The sequence below is a fragment of the Dipodomys merriami genome, unplaced genomic scaffold, assembly GCF_024711535.1.
Source record: "Dipodomys merriami isolate MVZ:Mamm:240054 unplaced genomic scaffold, mDipMer1.0.p SCAF_13, whole genome shotgun sequence".
In the NCBI taxonomy this organism is placed as follows: domain Eukaryota; kingdom Metazoa; phylum Chordata; class Mammalia; order Rodentia; family Heteromyidae; genus Dipodomys; species Dipodomys merriami.
Window position 1 is genome coordinate 5,109,753 of NW_027202604.1, and position 19,291 is coordinate 5,129,043.

Genomic DNA, 19,291 nt, shown 5'->3' on the forward strand with positions numbered 1-19,291 from the left:
CTTTATGTATTGCTTGACTAATTAGTAGAGGACTAGGAATCTTTTTAGCTTACTTTTAATTAGTGACAACTTTATGAAAATATTTTCAGAAGTCTGTAAAAAGGTTAGAGATGGAGTTTAATGGGTATTAAATGGAAAGAGGGCCATAAAAAGGGCTTAGGGCCTGAGTGAGGGCAATTCTAGCTATATATCTATAAATACGTCTTTTTTTATTTGTTTGGGATTGATTGATTTTTTTCCTATTCCGTTTATAAGTCAATTAATTTTAACCATTTTTTGTTTGTTTGATTTTTCCTGTTCTTCTTTTAAGCCAAGTAATTTTATCTTGACAGGATGCAAATTCAATTAAAAAAATATTTTATATGAAAAAGGCAGAAATAGAACATCATGAAATGGCTAAGTCAAGTCTTCGGATAAGGTTGGTTAAAAATGTTTAAGAGCTTTGTGTCTTTAAATTTGGTGATTTTTTTTTTTTAAGTAAATGAAATCAGTATAATGGAAAATAAGATTTATGTTACATTTAAGATCTTATTTCCAATTGACTACGTGAATCTGAAAAGAATAGAGGTAATTTATTTAGCCCCTTAAATGCAACTGAAGAACTTTATTTAGAAAGAAACGTTTGGACCTAGAAACATAGCTCAAGTGGTAAAATACCTGCCTATCAAGTATTATAGAAATTAGAAATATTGTTAAGATTTCTAACACCACTACATATTTTATTTCCTTATGAGTACAAACATGTATATAATACTATACATGTAACATATATAATAAATGAATATGTAAATTATGGTTGTGTATAATTTACAACACTATATATTTTCAATAACTGTATTTAGCCAGGAGATCTGGAAGTTTTATTTTGTCTTTCCCTTCACTAGCACTGTAACTTAGAACAGGCCTCAGTTTGGGGATTCTTATTCCTCTTACCTGGAATGGGAAGGTTGGGTGACTACTTCCAAATCTTTCTTTTGGCTCTATATTTGTTCTAATATCATGTCCTATGGTTCTGCAGTAACCATAAGCTCTCAAGGACTAACCCTAGTCTGTTTTCTTCTATAGACTCCAGATCCCAAAGCAATTCCTGCTTACCTAGTTGAGGCTCAGAAATGTTTTGTTATTTCTGTTAGAAAAAAATAAAATTATTGTCTTGTTTTACCCAACATTCTATTTTTAGCTATCAAGTTTCTGAGCTTTATTTATATATATATATATATATGTGTGTGTGTGTATATATATATATATATAATATATACACATACATACATACATACATACATACATATTGTCTTTGGATAGGACTGCATCAAATTTGGCTGCAGCCAGGCTGACTGGTCCTTCTCATAGTAAAGGAAGCCTTGGTGAAGAAAGAAATCCTACTAGCAAGTATTACCGGTGAGCAGAAGAGGGTTTAATCTTAAAGTTGACCCATGCTTCTGATTGTAGACATACTACTATTTGCCTGATAGGTGTCTTGAAGTAATATGTTCAGGTTATTAGGAGAATTGATTATCAAGTGCTTTAAAAAGTTGAAGTATGAGCTGGGTGCCAGTGGCTCATGCCTGTAATCCTAGCTACTCCAGAGGCTGAGATCTGAGGATCACGGTTCAAAGCCAGCCCAGGCAGGAAAGTCTTTAAGACCACCTGAAAACCGGAAGTGGTACTATGGCTCAAGTGGTAGAGTGCTAGCCTTGAACTGAAAAGCTCAGGGACAGCACCCAGTCCCAGAGTTTAAGCCCCATGACCGACCAAAAAAAAAAAAAAGCTGAAGTATGGGTTGAGTGTGTCTCAAGAGGTTGAACAAGGGCTGGGAAGGTGGCTCAGTGGTAGAGCACTTGCCTTGCAAGCCTGAGGCCCTGGGTTCGATTCCTCAGCACCACATAAGCAAAAAGAAAAAAGCCGGAAGTGGCGCTGTGGCTCAAGTGGTAGAGCGCTAGCCTCGGGCTGAAGAGCTGAGGGACAGCGCCCAGGCCCAGAGTTCAGGCCCTATGACCGAACCTAAAAAAGAAAAAAAGAGGTTGAACAACTGCCTAGCCAGCTCAAGGCTATAGGTCAAACTCTAATACCACCAAAAAAAAAAAAAAAAAGGTTAAGGTATGAGCTGGGCATGGGTACATCCCTGTAATCCCAGCACTTGGGCTTAAAAGAAGGGAATCACAAGTTCAAAGCTAGTCTAGCCTACATCATTTTCCTTGTCACATTAGGGAGAAAAAAAATAGCTAGGCACTAGTGGCTTTTGCCTGTAATCCCAACTACTCAGGGGGCTAAGATCTGAGGATCAGTTTGAAGTCACCCTGGACAGGAAAGTTAGTGAGACTGTTTATCTCTAACTACCAAAAAAAAGCCAGAATGAGCTGTGGCTCAGGATTGAGCCTGGAGCAACAAAAGCTCAAAAACAGCATGTAGGCCCTGTGTTGAAGTCCCAGGACTGACACCAAAAAAAAAAAAAAAAAAAAAAAAAGATTGAGATACCATAGTAGACCTTACCTCACCTTTCAGACAAGGTCTCCACTTTGATTATTAGGTAGTGTTATAAAAAAAAAATAGGGGATTAAATACGTATTTATATTAAATTTTGTGATCATAATAGAATTTGTTATTAGAACATATAAATGTCTTAGAAAATAATAACTAGTAACTGTGACTAAATCATTTCCATAAAATAGTGGTATGCTACATTTTTGTTTAAAAAAACAAATTTCAAAGCCAGATGCTTGTGGCTCATGCCTGTAATCCTAGCTACTCAGGAGGCTGAGATGATAGTGGTTTGAAGCCAGCCTAGGCAGGACTGTCTGTGAGACTCAATCACCAGAAAACTAGAAGTGGTGCTATGGCTAGAGCACTGGCCTTGAGTGAAGTTACTCAAGGAGAGTGCCCAGGCTCTGAGTTCAAGTCCCACAACAGACAACAAGGACAACAAAAATTGTATTAGCCTGTTCTAGGCTTTATACCACCACTTTTCTGAGAGGGAAAAACAGAACCCTGTTTTCTTTCATAAGACTGATTATAAGGAATATTAGTAGTGCATAGAGAGGGAAATAATAAAAATTATTTTTCTTTGATATTAGTGCTTTGCTAATAGTTGGTATCTCATTTAAAGTAGCCAAGTTATTGTAACATTATTCCATGTCTTATAGTTGCTTTTTTTTCCTTATAGTAATAAAAGAGCAGTCCAAGGGGGTCGTTTATCAGCAATTACCATGGCACTTCAATATGGCTCAGAAAGTGAAGAGGATGCTGCATTAGCTGGTAGGCATTAGGTTGTGCCTAGTTAAATGCTTTCTAAGTGGATCTTTCTAGCTAGGAGTTGCAGTGGTCTGATCTAGAATTTGTTGGTGTGTGAAGAAACATGCTGAGTTTTTTTGCATTTAATTGCTCTCTGATTGGCAGATTTATCAAATGCTAATTGCTTTATGTTGTGATAAAGCTCTTAGGGTAAATATTAAAACATAGGAAAGTTGAACATGAAAAGATAGAAAAATATAGTAGACAATGTCAGTATGTTTGTATTAACTTGTTTCAATAGCAGTAGGAAACATATACAAAGAAATCTGTCTAGCTGGGCACCAGTGGCTCACACCTGTAATCCTAGCTGAGATCTGAGGATCACAGTTCAAAGCCCAGGCAGGGAAAGTTCATGAGACTCTTACCTCCAATAAACTGCCAGAAAACTGTAAGTGGTGCAGTGGCTCAAGTGGTAGAGTGCTCACCTTGAACTGAATTGCTCAGGGACAGCACCTAGACCGAGACCCAGAGTTCAAGCTCCTTGACCGACCAAAAAAAAAAAAGTCTGTTTAAATCTTTAAATCTTCTGTATCTTTATTAGTTTACTGTCTGCTTATCTAATAATTGAGAGATAAAGACTCATGTTCAAAGGTTTTCTATTTTTTAGTTCCATTTGTTTATGTTACTTATGTAGAGCTCTTTGATAATTTAATTACACACTTGTTATCTCTGTATTCTGGAAGTTGAGATAGGAGGATCTCAAAATCTGGAAGCATAGGATTTTGATTATCTTCAAAACCAAACAAAGGGTGGATGCTGGTATCTCAGGCCATTAATACTAGGTGTGAGGAGGCTAAAATCTGAGGATCTTGGGTTCAGAAGCCAGCCTGGGCAGAAATGTTTGTAAGATTCTTATCTATCTCTTATTAACTTCAAGTGGTAGAGCCACAGTCTTGAGCAGAAAAGCTGAACAAGAATGCAAGGAGCTCAAGCCCTGTACCAGCATGCATGCATACACGTGTATATATGTGTGTGTGTGTGTGTGTGTGTGTGTGTGTGTGTGTGTGTGTGTGTGTGTGTGTGTGTGTGTGTGTGTGTGTGTGTGTGTGTGTGTGTGCGTGTGCGTGTGTGCGCGCGCATGCATGTGTGTTTGTGTGCATGTGCATGCCTAGTGGTGTATATAAAAGATATGATGACCCACTTATTAGCTCTGTTGACTTCCAGTGAGATGGACTTTAAACATAGATATTTAGAAAAGCAAAAAGGGATTTACCTCATAGTGGTAAAAGATAAAAGGAAAAATTGTTTCATTGGAAAGATGAATTATAAGAGAGCTCCAAATATGTAAAGTAAGCAGATGGAACTTTATGGAGATAGTGAAAACACCATCTTAGAAGTGAAGAGCTTTCTCACAGTTGGTACATAAGCAGAAAGTAAACCAGTGAAGACACAGAAGATTTGAAGACACATCTTTATATTTGTTTTCTATTGCTGTTGAAATAAAGAAACACAAATGTAGTGACTTAAAGCTACCCAACTTTATTTTCTTACAGTTATGAAGTTCAGAAAAAATAAAGTCAGGGTATCAACAGGAGAATGTTCCATCTAATTGCTCTAGAGGAAAATCCATTCCTTGGCTTTTGTAGCTTCTAGAGGTTACCTGTATCTCTTCACTTATGGCCCTTTCTTCCATCTTCAAACTGCACCTCTCCAGCCTTTTACCTTCTTTGAACTTCTTCCTTCTTAGTGTGTCCTTTATGATTGCTTTTAACTACCTACTCACATAATTTTAAATTAGTTCAGATTCCTTTTCTTATGTCTCATCTGGAAAGTCTCTTTTACTATGTAAAGTCACAATCACTGGTTCTGTGAGTTCAGACATGAATGTTCTGTTCTCATGGTTATTACACAGCTTATTATAGCAAGCTTAATATATTACATTTAGAAAATACACATTCTAGCAAGGTGCCAGCGGCTTATGCCTAAGTACTCAGAAGACTGGAAGATCAGCCAGTCCAGGACAGAAAAGTCTGTGAGATTCCATCTCTATTAGCCAGCAAAAGGCCAGATTAAAGACATGGCTTAAATGGTAAAATACCACCAGCCATGGGCAAAGAAGGCATGAGGCCTTGACTCAAGCCTTGACATCAGCGTGCATACACACAAACATAAAAGAAAATGTATAGTCTTCCCAGGTTCATATTTATTAGAACTACTTATCTATAAAACAAATTTCAATAGATTTGAATAATTCAGAATTTAAATATAGAACACATTTCTGACTATAGTACAGCTAAGTTATCAACTAATAAGGAAAAGATAAAATTTTAAAGCCTAAATGTTTGGAAATTTTAAACGTTAAAGAAATATCATAGGGGCTGGGAAGGTGGCTCAGTGGTAGAGCGCTTGCCTTGCAAGCCTGAGGCCCTGGGTTCGATTCCTCAGCACCACATAAGCAAAAAGAAAAAAGCCGGAAGTGGTGCTGTCGCTCAAGTGGTAGAGCGCTAGCCTTGAGCTGAAGAGCTGAGGGATAGCGTCCAGGCCCAGAGTTCAGGCCCCACGACCGAACCCAAAAAAAAAAAAAAAAAGAAATATCATAGAAATTTTCAAGTACCTAAAAGTGAACATTAGCATGATGAAAATAACATTTGCCAAAACTAGTAGATAGGTAGCTTACTGGATTGGCAGCACAGACCTGTAATCAGTATTAATATGTAAGTAGCCTAGGCTGGCCTCAAATTCCTCATAATCCTTCTCCCTCAGCTTTCTTTGTGCTTGAATTATAGACATGCAATACCACAAATAGTTGAGATTTTTATTTTTAAGAAAAATGTTAGCAACATTTTCATATTGTTTATTCTAGATGGTTGTTGGAAAAACATTAAAGTTCATTCTTCTCTCATAAATACTATTTTTTTGTCTTCCCAGCTGCACGTTATGAAGAAGGAGAGTCAGAAGCAGAGAGCATCACGTCCTTTATGGATGTTTCAAATCCTTTTTATCAGCTTTATGATACAGTTAGGAACTGTCGGAATAACCAAGGGCAGTTAATAGCTGAACCTTTTTTTCATTTGCCTTCAAAGAAAAAATACCCTGATTATTATCAGCAAATTAAAATGCCCATATCACTTCAACAAATCAGGTAAGATTATATCTATATTACTCAATGCAAATTTGTTTTTCTTTTTTGTGGCTGACTCTGCACACATATATTTCTTAAAGTAGATAAAGATACTAAATGTTAAAAAAAAAAAGCCCTCAAAATGTAACCATTTGTCTTACAACTGACTAAAGTTAAAAGATTGCCTATACCCTTTCATTGATATTTTAATTTTATCTGTATTTAAATTCTATATCTATAGTTGAACCCCCAGAATAAATATAGCGGTTCTTGGAGAATTTATACTTGAAACTGTACATGAAAGGTAATGTATTGCCATGTATGTTAGTACACTCCTATAATCCTAACTACTTAGGAGGTAGCCATTAGTAGTATTGTAGCTAAGGCCAGCCCAGGCAATAAGTTAGTATGAACCCATCTCATAAAACAAGCTGGGTATGGAAAAACATATCTGTAATCCTAGTAATGGGAGAAATATTTAGGAGAATTGTGTTCCAAGGCTGACCCTATTCAAGAAACATCAGACCTAATCTGAAAAATAATTAAAGCAATAAAAGACTTGGTACATGATTCAAATGGTAAAGCATGGGCTAGGAATGTGGCTTAGTGATAGAGTGCTTGCCTAGCATGTGTGAAGCCCTGGGTTCAATTCCTCAGTACCACATAAACAGAAAAAGTCAAAAGTAGCACCATGGCTTAAATGGTAGAGTGATATTCTTGAGCAAAAGAAGCTCAGGGATAGTACCCAGGGCCTGAGTTCAAGCCCAGGGCTGGCAAAAAAAAAAAAAAAAAAAAAAATTCTAATTTTCCACAACACTCTTTTTTTTTGAGTAGACATCTCACTATGTTGGCTAGAGTGGTCTCAAACCCATGTGCCCAAGTTAGAAAATATGAAAGAAATTGTTTGGAATTCAGCCACCATGGTCTCATTAAAAAACTGTAGCAAAACAAAACAGAAACTCTTTACCAGGTGTGGTAGCACATACTTATAATCCCAGTACTTGGGAAACTGGAGCAAAATGATTAAGAGTTTAATTCCTGAGGTATTAAGAGTTAATACCTCAAAACAACAAAAAAAAAATCAATCATTAAAGTATAAAGTGGTTACAATTTGTGGAAAACAGCATGGCAGTTCTTTAAAAAATTAAATATTAAACTCATATTAGGAAAAAGAAAAGTAGTACTATATGATCTAACAATTCCAATTTGAGCAGATAACCAAAGGAACTGAAAGCAGGGTTTCTTTTTTTTTCAAATTTTTTATTGTGATTAAGTGGTTACATAGTTTCCCAAATTTCACAGTATTGTGGGATAGTGAAGCTTAGTTAAAGTCACAAACACATTCTAATGAAAGCAGGGTTTCAAAAAGGTATTTGTAAACCTGTGTTCACAGCAGTATTTTTTATATTAACTAAAACATGGAAGTATCTCAGGTATCCATTGGCAGATAAGTGGATAAGTAAAATGTGGTATGTATGTACCAAGAAAAAACAGTCTTGAAAGAAGGAGATTCTGACATGTTACCTCTTGTATGAACCTTGAGAACATTATGCTAATGAGACAAAACAGTCATAAAAAGAAATATACTATATCCTTCTGCTTATATGAGGTACTTAAGCTTAGTCAGAATCAAGGAAACAAAAAGTAGAATGCTGGTGGTAAAAGGAAACAGGATTAATGTTGAATAGGTACAAGTTTCAGGGGTTTTACTTGTTTGTTTTGGGGGTGGTTGTTTTGTTTTTTATTTTGTGCAGCTTAGGGTTGAATCCAAAGCCTTGCACATGCTAGGTAAGTGCTTACTGCTGAACTATACCTCAAAGTCTCAGCTTTGATTTTTCAAGAAAGATTTCTGGAGATGGGAGTGGTTATGACTGCATAACACAGGTGTATATAATGCCCCTGAATTGTATCCTTAAAAACAGTGTGTCATAAAAATCTCTTAAGCTGTTGATCAATAGATGTTTGTGGGGAGGGCAAGGAAAGGGAAAGCAGTAGAGAATTGTTCTGAGCAAAACAGTATATTCATGTCTGAAATACGATGGTGTAAAACCCTTTGGTACAATTAAAACACTAAAAAGAAAAAAAAAAGAATGACAGGAAAGCAAAACAGGGAAGTAGACACCAGAAGGTAGGGGTTGGGCTAACAAGGGTGTTGAATAAGGTTGAAGTATTTTGAACTGTGAAGCCTGTTGAAATTGTTTTAAGAAGAGGGAAGGGAGCAGCAATAGAGGGGAAAAGATTGTGGAAATGATCCCCTTGCTTCCTTGTACAATGTAGGCTAATAAATAAAAATTTAAAAATACATAATCTATAGATGGGGAAAATGTTAAATTAGTATAAATATAACAAGCAAATATTTGATGGAAAAAAAATTGGTGAAGGTGGTAAATTTTATGTGTATTTTACCACAGTGAAAAAATTGGGAGTAGAGTAGTATAGTGTTTTGCTAGAATGTGCACAGATTCATCCTCCAGACAATAACAACCATAACAACAAAAGAATCAAGTAGGAATGGTAGCCTTTTGCTCAATGCTAGTTTTCTACCATTATCAGATTTACTTCTTTTCCCCCCAAATTTTATTGGGGGAAAACTACAAAACATTACAGTACAATGTTTACAGTCACAATTTGTGCTGAACTGATTCCCCAAAATATATTATAACTCAAGTTGACTTATCCTGTTACTTTTTAATCTCTTGTGTGACCACTAAAACTGTCAGTGATACAATGAAGTATATATTTGAGCTCTTTATGACATTGTGTAAGTCAAAAACTCTCTTCCAGATAAGCACAAAATTAATGTGGCCCATCCACAGTGGAGATGGAAGGAAGAACCATGAACTTTTTGCCCAGATCTCTGGCTCCTAAATAGTTAGGATTGAAAGTTGGAGCCATAGCACTTGGCCCTTTGTGGATTTTTAAGAGCACATAGTACTTCACACTTTGAATTGACAGGAATAAATTTGGGTCTGTTTGTTTGTTTTACTGCATACTGAAGTTTGAGCCCAGATTCTTGCACTTGGCTCACTCAATTGGTACTCTACTATTTGAACCACACCTACTGTCCACCATTTTGCTGGTTAATTGGAAATGGAGTCTTATGGACTTTTCTGCTCAGGCTGGCTTTGAACCTTGGCCCTCCAGGTCTCAGCTTCCTGAGTAGCTAGGGTTACAGGTATGAGCCACAAGCACCAAACTGAGGCTGTAATTTAACTCTGGTGCTAGCTATATAAGCTGGTAATGAGAACTACATTTGTGCTTAGTTGTCTGCTTTTCTTCATTCCAGAGACTTCTCTAATATTTAATATTTAATTACTATATGAAATTTGAATACGATTTTGGTAAATTTCAAGTAAAACTTTACATATAAAGTGAACATTTCCATTCTGTTTATTTTTGTGGTCTTAGTGATTAGCAGGTAAGTAGTTTAATCAAAAGATTTAAAACTTCTGTCTAAATTCATACAGGGGGACTGGGAAGGTGGCTCAGTGGTAGAGTGCTTGCCTTGCATGCATGAGGTCCAGGGTTCGATTCCAAAGCACCACATAAACAGAAAAAGCCAGAAGTGGCACTGTGGCTCAAGTGATAGAGCACTGGCCTTGAGCTGAAAAGCTCAGGGACAGCTAGCTCCCAGGCCCAGAGTTCAAGCCCCATGACCGACAAAAAAATAAATAAATAAATTCATACAGAATTAAAACTAGCAGAGATTAGTCACTTTGTATAAAGAACAGAGGCCTGAGTGTTGTTATTTGTCACTAGCAATAGCTATCTGCATTCTTTGGAGTTGCAAGTAAAATAAGCATATCCTTGCTTTTAAACCACTTATAACCTTCCTTACAAATGAGTACATTGGAGGACTAATAATAAATAGGCTCTGATAAATGTGTTTCTTATTTACCATGGGGAGAGTTCTCCTTCACTCTATATATGTTTCCCCCCAGAGATAAATTATTATTCTAAGTGCTTCCTGATGGTATTGTATTATTACTTTCTTTTTTTATCTCTCATGAACTTCAGTAACCTCATTTTCAGAGATGAGTAGGTCATGATTCTTCATTGAGATAGCTTAAAAATCTAATTTTTGTTTTTCCTTCAGGTTCACTTCTTAGGCATTTATTAGAATTTTATTCCTAGTGTATTAGCTTGCTTGCTTGCTTTATTTATGTATTTATTTGCTTATTTATTATTAGTCATGGAACTTGAACTCAGGATGTGGGTGCTGCCCCTGTACTCTTTTGCTCAATGCTAGAGCTCTACCACTTTGAGCCACAGCTCCACTTCCAGCTTTTGAGTACTTAGAGATGAGTCTGGCTTCAAACTGAGATCCTCAGATCTCAGTCTCCCGAGTAGCTAGTGAGCCACCAGTGCATGGCCATGTGTTATTTGCTTTATAATTGACCACTCTACTAAGTCCTTTCATTTTTCCTGTTTTAATTTATTCTTCTAGATTTTTCAGGCAAACATATTGCTTAAATGTAATGGTGCTTTTAGCTCCTTTCTTTTTATCTTGAAAGTCAAAGTCCTCTAATCACTATCCATAGTTCCCATATGCCTATGAAAAGTTTTGTTCAAGTCCAATGTTTTGTGAGTGTTTTGTAACTTTCATAGTAGAAAGTTCTAGCCCTTTGTTTGTCTTTCACAGAACAAAGCTAAAGAACCAAGAGTATGAAACTTTAGATCATTTGGAATGTGATCTGAATTTAATGTTTGAAAATGCTAAACGCTATAATGTTCCCAATTCAGCCATCTATAAACGAGTTCTAAAATTGCAGCAAGTCATGCAGGTATGATTTCTTAGTTTTGCCAAGTTTGTTATTTGTATCATTGAAATAATTTCGTGTGTTTTTAAATAAGTAATTTTTTAAGTTGTTGGGATGTGTTTTGTTTCCTTTTCATCTTGAGGAGGCAGTGTAGAAGATTTTAACTAAGGGCCTGACACTAGGTTGGCACTCTACCATTTGCACCACTGCCCCAGCCTAAGTATGTTGTTTTTAAGATGTGTGATTTCATCCCAGCAATGTCACCTCATTCATTTTAACCACAAGTACTACTGAATATATTTTTAGATTTCTCAAAACCTTATAGAGGGAAATGTAATAGCTTTGCCACTGGAAGAAGCAGAAAGGGGATAAATTGGGAGGTGATACCTTTGGCATTCTCATATCCACCCCCACTCACCCACAAGAATCCTAGATGATAGTCTTACCAATCCAGTTTTATACTTGAATTCTAGATTTGGTCTCTAATAAGAAAGAGACTCTAATAAGAGACCAACAGGCTACCAAGCTAAGATTACAGGTCTGTAATCTTAGCACTCAGGAAGTTAAGGCAGGAAGATGATGAGTTCAGGGTCACTCTGGGCTAAATAGCAAGACTGTCTCACATAAAAACAAAAATGAAAGATCAAATTGGTCTAGGAAAAAGAGTATCTGAAAATCATTTAATCAACATATAAGGCCCAAGAGTTTATCAGCTCCTTTGAGGGCATACTATGCAGGAAATCTTATATCACTAGTTATCTGGGATTTTAAGGTTAAAAGGTTGTTAGGGAATATAAATTGAGCCTTACAGTTTCTGGTAGACTATTTCTAAAAAGATAATCTTAGAGTAAGAATAAAGCAAAGGCAATTTTTGATCACCTATAGAAAAGTCTTCAGGAAGTGGCGCTGTAGCTCAAGTGGTAGAGCGCTCGCCTTGAGCTGAAGAGCTGAGGGACAGCGCCCAGGCCCAGAGTTCAAGCCCCACGACCGACAAAAAAAAAAAAAGAAAAGTCTTCATTTTGTGTGATCAGCAGTACGTACTCTTTATATACATTCTCTAAGCCTGATGAGTTCATCTTTGTTTGGCAGAAGGTCTTTGAAAATGCAGGTGTTGAACAGTAGATTTTTCTGTCAGGGTTACAAAGGCACTCTTGGAATTGGTGTGATCTAAATATGGCTACAAGGTCAAGCTGACCCTACAACTAGCCTCAATTCTTTTAACCAATTTATACCATTCAGAACTTTAAATGCTTAGTCTAAAATTAATTCTTTAACCCTCTGGATCTATTTTGTTAACTTTTCTGTCATTCAGGCTTTTACTAAATTAGATTAATTACTTTAATTTTATGCAGCTACATGCGATTGTACCTTTCTAAATGAATCTCAATATGTCTGGCTTTTTAATTTATTGATTAATATTAGTTACACAGGGGACATGGGTTCATTGTTGTATCACCAAACATATTAATTAATCCAATTAATAAATCCATTCAGTTTCATCACCTCCAACACATTCCTTGCTATATCTAGTTTTTTAAATAATTTTTATTGAGATTAAGTGATTACATAAATTTCACAAATTTCACAGTATTGTGGGATAGTGATACTTAAAGTCAGAAACACATTTTAACCTTTTCAAGGCTAATTGTCATTTTCATGGTCAGTAATGTTTGTGAATTCTATGAGCTTTGACAATACAACTATTTCTTTGTATCTAGCTTATTAATGTTTATAGATTCATAGGAATGCTTGGCAAAGTGAGTGTAAGTCCTGGGATCTGCTCTGTTATAGGCAAAGAAGAAAGAGCTTGCCAGGAGAGACGACATTGAAGATGGAGACAGCATGATCTCTTCAGCGACCTCTGATACTGGTAGCGCCAAAAGAAAAAGGTATATGTTCATCTCAGTTCCTAATTACTTTAAATAAGTACAAAAAGAATGCTTTAAACTATAAAGTACAAATTCAAAACATGTTTTCTTTTAAAATTCATTTGTAAATTGGATAATTAGCTTAAAAAATAAAAGTTTCATATTGCTTTCAGATGTCAAAGAAGAATGTCTTACACAGGTAGTTTGGCCAAACAGGATATTCCTTTTATTATCCAGTAACATTTAATTTAGTTAATTTCTACGTAATGAATTACAAAAACCAAATATGAATTAGAGAAGGAAAGATGAAAATTGGTGTTCTGTCACTGAAGTGAAGAAAGTCATTGCTCTGACCCTTTGGTTTTCTTTGTTAACTTGATCTTTATTTCTGGCTTTAAGAATATCTAATCATCGACTAGGAATGTGGCTTAGTGGTAGAGTGCTTGCCTAGCATGCATGAAGCCCTGGGTTTGATTCCTCAATACCATATAAACAGAAAAAGTCAGAAGTGGTGCTGTGGCTCAAGTGGTAGAGCGCTATCCTTGAGCTGAAGAGCTGAGGAGCCTTGAGCAAAAGAAGCTCAGTGACAGTGCCTAGATCCTGAGTTCAAGCCCAGGACTGTCAACAAAAACAAACTACAAAAAAGAATATCTAATCATCTAGGCTTGATGGCTGACACCTGTAATCTTAATTACTCAAGAGATTGAGGCACAAAGGATCTTCATTCAAAGCCAGCCCAGGCAGAAAAGTCTATGAAACTACATATCAAATTAACTAGCAAAATGTCAGATTGATGGCATGGCTAAAGTAGGTAAGCTGTAGTTGTGAGCAAACAAGCTGATCAGTTTGAGCCCTTGAGTTCAAATCCTGGTACTAGAGAAAAAAAGTGTATCAAATCAAAACTTATAGTTCATAAACTGTTAAGCTAGATGTTTGAGTGCTCTGTTTTTGCCTTTTCCTTTGTAACTTTTCTGCCAGTTTCCCTGACCCTTTCTTTCTCTACTGGATTTTGTGGAAGGGGACCTTATTGTGAGATTCTGAAGCTGGGCTCCTATAAGGAATTGTGTAAGACCATCTCTCTTATCTATGTCTCCCACATGGAGTTTCTCTGTCTTGATCATTGTAGAATACTATATTCTCCCTAACTGCCATAAAATCTTTGCAGCAGCAGTCAATCCAAGGAGGATACCTTAAACAAGAAGTAATCTAATCACGAATAGTAGGGCTTGACAAATTAGAAAGTGAATGAAGTTATTAGCAATTGACACCATTCTGTATATGTGTTAAAAGATCCACTAAGGCTGGGCGCTGAGGGCTCACGCCTGTAATCCTAGCTACTCAGGAGGCTGAGATCTGAGGATCACAGTTCAAAGCCAGCCCGGTAGCAAAGCCCGTGAGACTCTTATCTCCAGTTAACCACCAGAAAACCAGAAGTGGTGGTGCTGTGGCTCAATGAGTGGTAGAGAGCTTGCTTTGAGCTGAAGAGCTCAGAGACAGCACCCAGGCCCAGAGTTCAAACCCCACAACAAACCAAAAAAAAAAACAGATCCACTAAGATTGGAAGTGCTTTAGAAAAGAGAAGCTGTCCTGTTTTTCCCTCTCTTCAAGAGCATATGGGGAAAAAAATTAGATTTGAAAATAACTTTGCAATGCTATGCCAAGGTAACTAAATTGATTGGTGTATCCTGAGTCTCCTCCATTACTGGCCTATGAATTTCATCCTTCCAAGTTCTTAATTCCTTGTTATACCAGGGACAACGGAGGAAAAAAAAAAGTGAAACCAGATCAGAGACATCAAATCAAGAACATCTTTGAGTGTAATTATATAACTACTTCAGCATCACCTGTGTTTTCCAGATCAGTCACCAGGCAAAGATAAAAACTTCTCAGGCAAAAGAAGGTAATGGAGGCAAAGTGATGGTACAGTTGGTACCACACTAGCTGAAAGAGAGATCTGAAATTAGTTGAGTATTAAGAAAACAGTTACAAGGAAGCATTAATTAGCCCAGAGCAGATCCTTAGAAGTTACATATTTCTATGGCCTTTAGTTTGTGAGACACTCAAGTAGATTAAGTTAAAGTTATTGCCCTTGGAACTCCAGTAGAAAGAAAACAAAGCTCTGTGTTCTTACAATAATAAAATACTATTTCAGACAAAAAGTCTCATTATAAGCAGGTTTCCTTGAAAATTATTTATGTAACAAAGTGAAAAACACAAAATATCAATGAAAGAACAAACCCAGATTTCAGACACAGGCACAAATGGACATTAAAAGACTGAGAGAGTTAAGTCTTACCTGATGAACTTCCTAGAAAGTTGAGAAGTTTTCATAGTAAGAAACGGGCAAACTGCAATCTGTAAGGTAAAATATGGCCAGAGAAGACAGGGTCAAGTTTTCCAAGTACTTCTTGACTTGACTCATAAGTAGTGTATATGATTCTTTCACTACAGTGTGGAAAGTTTTGATTATTGGTATATTCAATATTGGAATGCATTCTTTCTCTTCCGCTCCCCAAAAATCTTTGTTTTTTTGTTGTTGAAATGTTCCAACTATTATGATTTTACATCCTTTGGACTAAAAATATCCTCTTTTCTCAACCATGTTTGGTTTATGCATGCCCTCCAATGTTACTTATATTGTTTTTCTTCACATGTAATGTTTGTTTCTGCTTTCCCAGGAACACTCATGACAGTGAGATGTTGGGTCTCAGGAGGCTCTCCAGGTGTGCAGTCCTTTTTTATGCATAAACATACTTTGAAAAATGTAACTTTTGTGACATGGTCAGTAATAACAAGATGAAAGCTAATGCCTTAAACATATGAAAAAAGTATTTGGGACGCCAATTTCTTTCTCGAATATAGCAAGTAGTTCAGAAATCTAGTTACATCAGAATTAGCTAGCTTCTGTAATGTTCAGTGCTACCCTTAATTTGTTGCTAGCTCTTCCAGGAACAGAAAGTCCCTTCACCAATCTTTGTGGCTATGCTTCTGTTGCAAAAGGTAAAGACTTGGCATTGCTAGTAACTAGCTGGTGGGTGCTGATTCCTTCCCAGCAATGTCTTTTACTGATCAAAATCAACATTGTCAATCCAGATAGTGTCAATAGAAGTGGACACTCAGACATTGTGTTGGCTTTGTGCTTCTTGTCATTTCTTCAGTCTCTGATCCTGTCATCTTACTTCTTTAAAGTACCCATTCTTGCCAGGCGCTAGTGGCTCATGCCTGTAATCCTAGCCACTGAGGAGGCTGAGATCTGAGGATCATGGTTCAAAGCCAGCCTGGGTAGGAAAGTCCCGAGAAGACTCTTATCTCTAACCACTCAAAAACAGAAGTGGCCCTGTGATTCAAAGTGATAGAGTGCTAGCCTTGAGCAGAAATTGCTCAGGGGCAGTGTCAAGGCCCTGAGTTCAAGCCCTACTACGGACTCAAAAAACAAAAGTATTCATTTTTGGAGCTCATACCTATAATCCTAGGTACTCAGGCAGCTGAGATCTGAGAATTGTAATTCAAAGCAACATGGGCGGTAAAGTCCATGCGACTTTTATCTCTAACTACCAAAGAGCTGGAGCTAGAATTGTGGCTCCAATTTCTTCAGCCTTAAGGAAAAGAAAAAAATAAAGCTCAAGGACAGCACTCAGGCCCTGAGTGGAAGCCTCAGGACTGGCACACACACACAAAAAGGTATCCATTCTTTAGTATGTTACTAAATGATTTTTAGAACAGCCTGTGAGTTTTCCTGTTACAGTGCTAATGATAATTGTTTAGGTGCTTTTGTTTTCATATTTTTCATGACATCTTATATTGTTTTTTAGAGTGTTAGTTGCTTACAGAATATCAGACTTCTCTAAAAGGTGAACATTGAATGATCTTTTCTACTTGTAAGCAATTTAGTGCCAGGAAAGGAGGCAAGTTGGACATTATGTGAGAACAGTGTAGTAAAACAATTGCATAAGTCATGATACATAAATAGATATAAATATGTGACTTAAATAGCTTTAGGAAAGATTATTTCTCCACCTAGTTTCCCCTTGCAAGATGTGATCTACACATTGATACCATAAGCTATTCAGAGTTAATTACAGTGGTATATAACCATTGACTTAGTAGTATACTCTTAAGTATGGCCTCTTGAGTGCACAATAATGAATGACTCTAATTTTGAGCTTCCTTAAGATTTATTTTAGCCAGATGTGGCATGCACTTGTAATTTCAGCAGTCAGGAGGCTGAGGCAGGAGGATCGTGTTTTTGAGGCTGGCTTGAGCTACATATTAAGACCTTGTTTCCAAAAAAAAAAGAAAGAAAAAATTTCTTTAGTATGTTCAAAGGTGATGATTTAAAATAAAAAGAGCCAAACACTTGACGTATACCTATAATCTTATCTATTCAGAAAGAAGAGATGGGAGAACTGCACCACATGGTTAACCCTGGCAAAAGGTAGCATGACACTATCTCAAAAAAAAAAAAAACAAACTTAAAGCATTTAAGTCCCTAATTATTGATTACTATGCCAATTTTTATGTATCTTTCCAAAAATGGAGAAGAATCAATGTTAACAGTAAATGCTTTGAAGGAGATAGAGGATAACTACAAGGCTTCTAAGAAGAATCTGAAAATCAAAGTGACATTGAAAATGGAAGCCAGAAAGAATCAAATAGAGAACTATCTTTTTGTAATGAAGTTTGCTTCATTCAAAAAGTATATATTGGAAAGATACAAAGTAAACATACTAGCCATCAAAGCTAATCTAATTATTATGAATGAGTATGAAATTTAGCTGTGAATTTTTCCTGGTAGCCAAGTTAAAATGAATGACAGTAGTTCTCAGTACCAAAAGCAACATAAAAATCTAGAAAAAATTAAAACAGTAACAACATTGGATTTGTTTGGAGGAGGTCATAAGTGATCTTCATAATAGAAGTTTTGTGTGCTTTTGAGGATAGAGACCTTTTTGAGGATGAAAGATACTTACACAAAACACTTATACAGCCAGGCACTGGTGGATCACACCTGTAATCCTAGCTACTTAGGAAACTGAGATCGGAGAATCATGGTTCAAAACCAGCCCGGGCAGGAAAGTCCATGAGATTCTTACGTCCAATTAAGCACTAGAAAACTGGAGGTGGTGCTGTGACTCAATCGGTAGAGCACTCACTTTGAGCAGAAGAACTCAGGGACAGTGCCTAGGCCCACAGTTCAAGCTCCATGATGAACAAAAAAAAAAGAAGACGAAACCATTTCCATATTATCTAATTATACATCACATCATCATTCTCTTATACAAATGGAGAAAGGATACCATGGTACTATAAGTATCAAAATAGTGAAGTATAGTAACTAGATTAAAACAATTTCTTACACATAATAGATTTCACATTCTGCTTATTTCTCATTAAAAACTGCCAAGTATTGCCGTGCGCCGGTGGCTCATGACTATAATCCTAGCTACTCAGGAGGCTGAGATCTGAGGATCATGGTTCAAAGCCAGCCTGGGCAAGAAAGTCCACATAAGACTCTCATCTCCGATAAACCACTAGAAAACCAGAAGTGGCGCTGTGACTCAAACTCACATTGAGCTGAAGAGCGCAGGGACAGCACCCAAGCCCAGAGTTCAAGCCCTACAACTGACAAAAAAAAAACCCCAAACTACCAAATATTAGTATTATTGGCATTCGAAGAATGGATATGATGCTATTGTTTATTGGCAAAATTCAGCTTAAACTTTGCCCTTCTCTTTGAAAACCTCATAAAGATGTGCCCTAGGTTCAGTCCCAGGTTAGAATATTTGTTGCTTCATACAGAAAAGACTACATAGTGGAGGTGGTACTCAAGTGGTAGAATGCTGAGAGAAAAAGCCAAGTGAGAGTACAAGGCCATGGCACATGGTGGGGGAGAGCTGGTACAAGGGTAGATATACGTATAGAAAAGTCTAATGGTAATTGAGAGTGGTATGGAGAATCCTAGAAGGGAATAGAGCTGATTCCTGGTCTAAAGCTATCTTTTTTTCAGCCAGTCCTGGGCTTGAACCCAAGGCTTGGGCACTGTACCTGAGCTGCTTTTTGCTCAAGGCCAGCACTCTACCACTTGAGCCAGTGTTACTTCCAGCTTTTTTTGAGTAGTTTGTTGGACATAAGAGTCTCATAGACTTTCTGGCCAGGTCTGGCTTCTAACTGGCTTCAAACGCTGATCCTCAGCTCTCAGCCTCCTGAGTAGCTAGGATTATAGATGAGAGCCACCAGCGCCAGACTGAGTCAATCTTTCATTGATGTGTTTATGCCTGAAATTCTTGTAATGTGAATGATTTCATTCTGACTTG

General features: G+C 36.9%; 1 protein-coding gene across 34 annotated transcripts in view; it reads left to right on the plus strand.

The window, feature by feature from the left end:
• The window catches only part of Pbrm1 (polybromo 1), a 126,646-nt gene that overhangs the window by 43,497 nt on the left and 63,858 nt on the right, over positions 1–19,291 (plus strand). For 13 of the 34 annotated variants that reach the window (XM_070018554.1, XM_070018544.1, XM_070018561.1 and 10 more), the window contains 7 exons: positions 333–418; positions 1,303–1,398; positions 3,161–3,252; positions 6,157–6,370; positions 10,992–11,133; positions 12,901–12,998; positions 15,656–15,700. In XM_070018554.1, coding sequence (XP_069874655.1) covers positions 333–418; positions 1,303–1,398; positions 3,161–3,252; positions 6,157–6,370; positions 10,992–11,133; positions 12,901–12,998; positions 15,656–15,700 — 773 coding nt within the window. The remainder of the gene's footprint in view (positions 1–332; positions 419–1,302; positions 1,399–3,160; positions 3,253–6,156; positions 6,371–10,991; positions 11,134–12,900; positions 12,999–15,655; positions 15,701–19,291) is intronic. The other 21 variants (XM_070018557.1, XM_070018551.1, XM_070018563.1 and 18 more) reach the window with 3 other exon arrangements.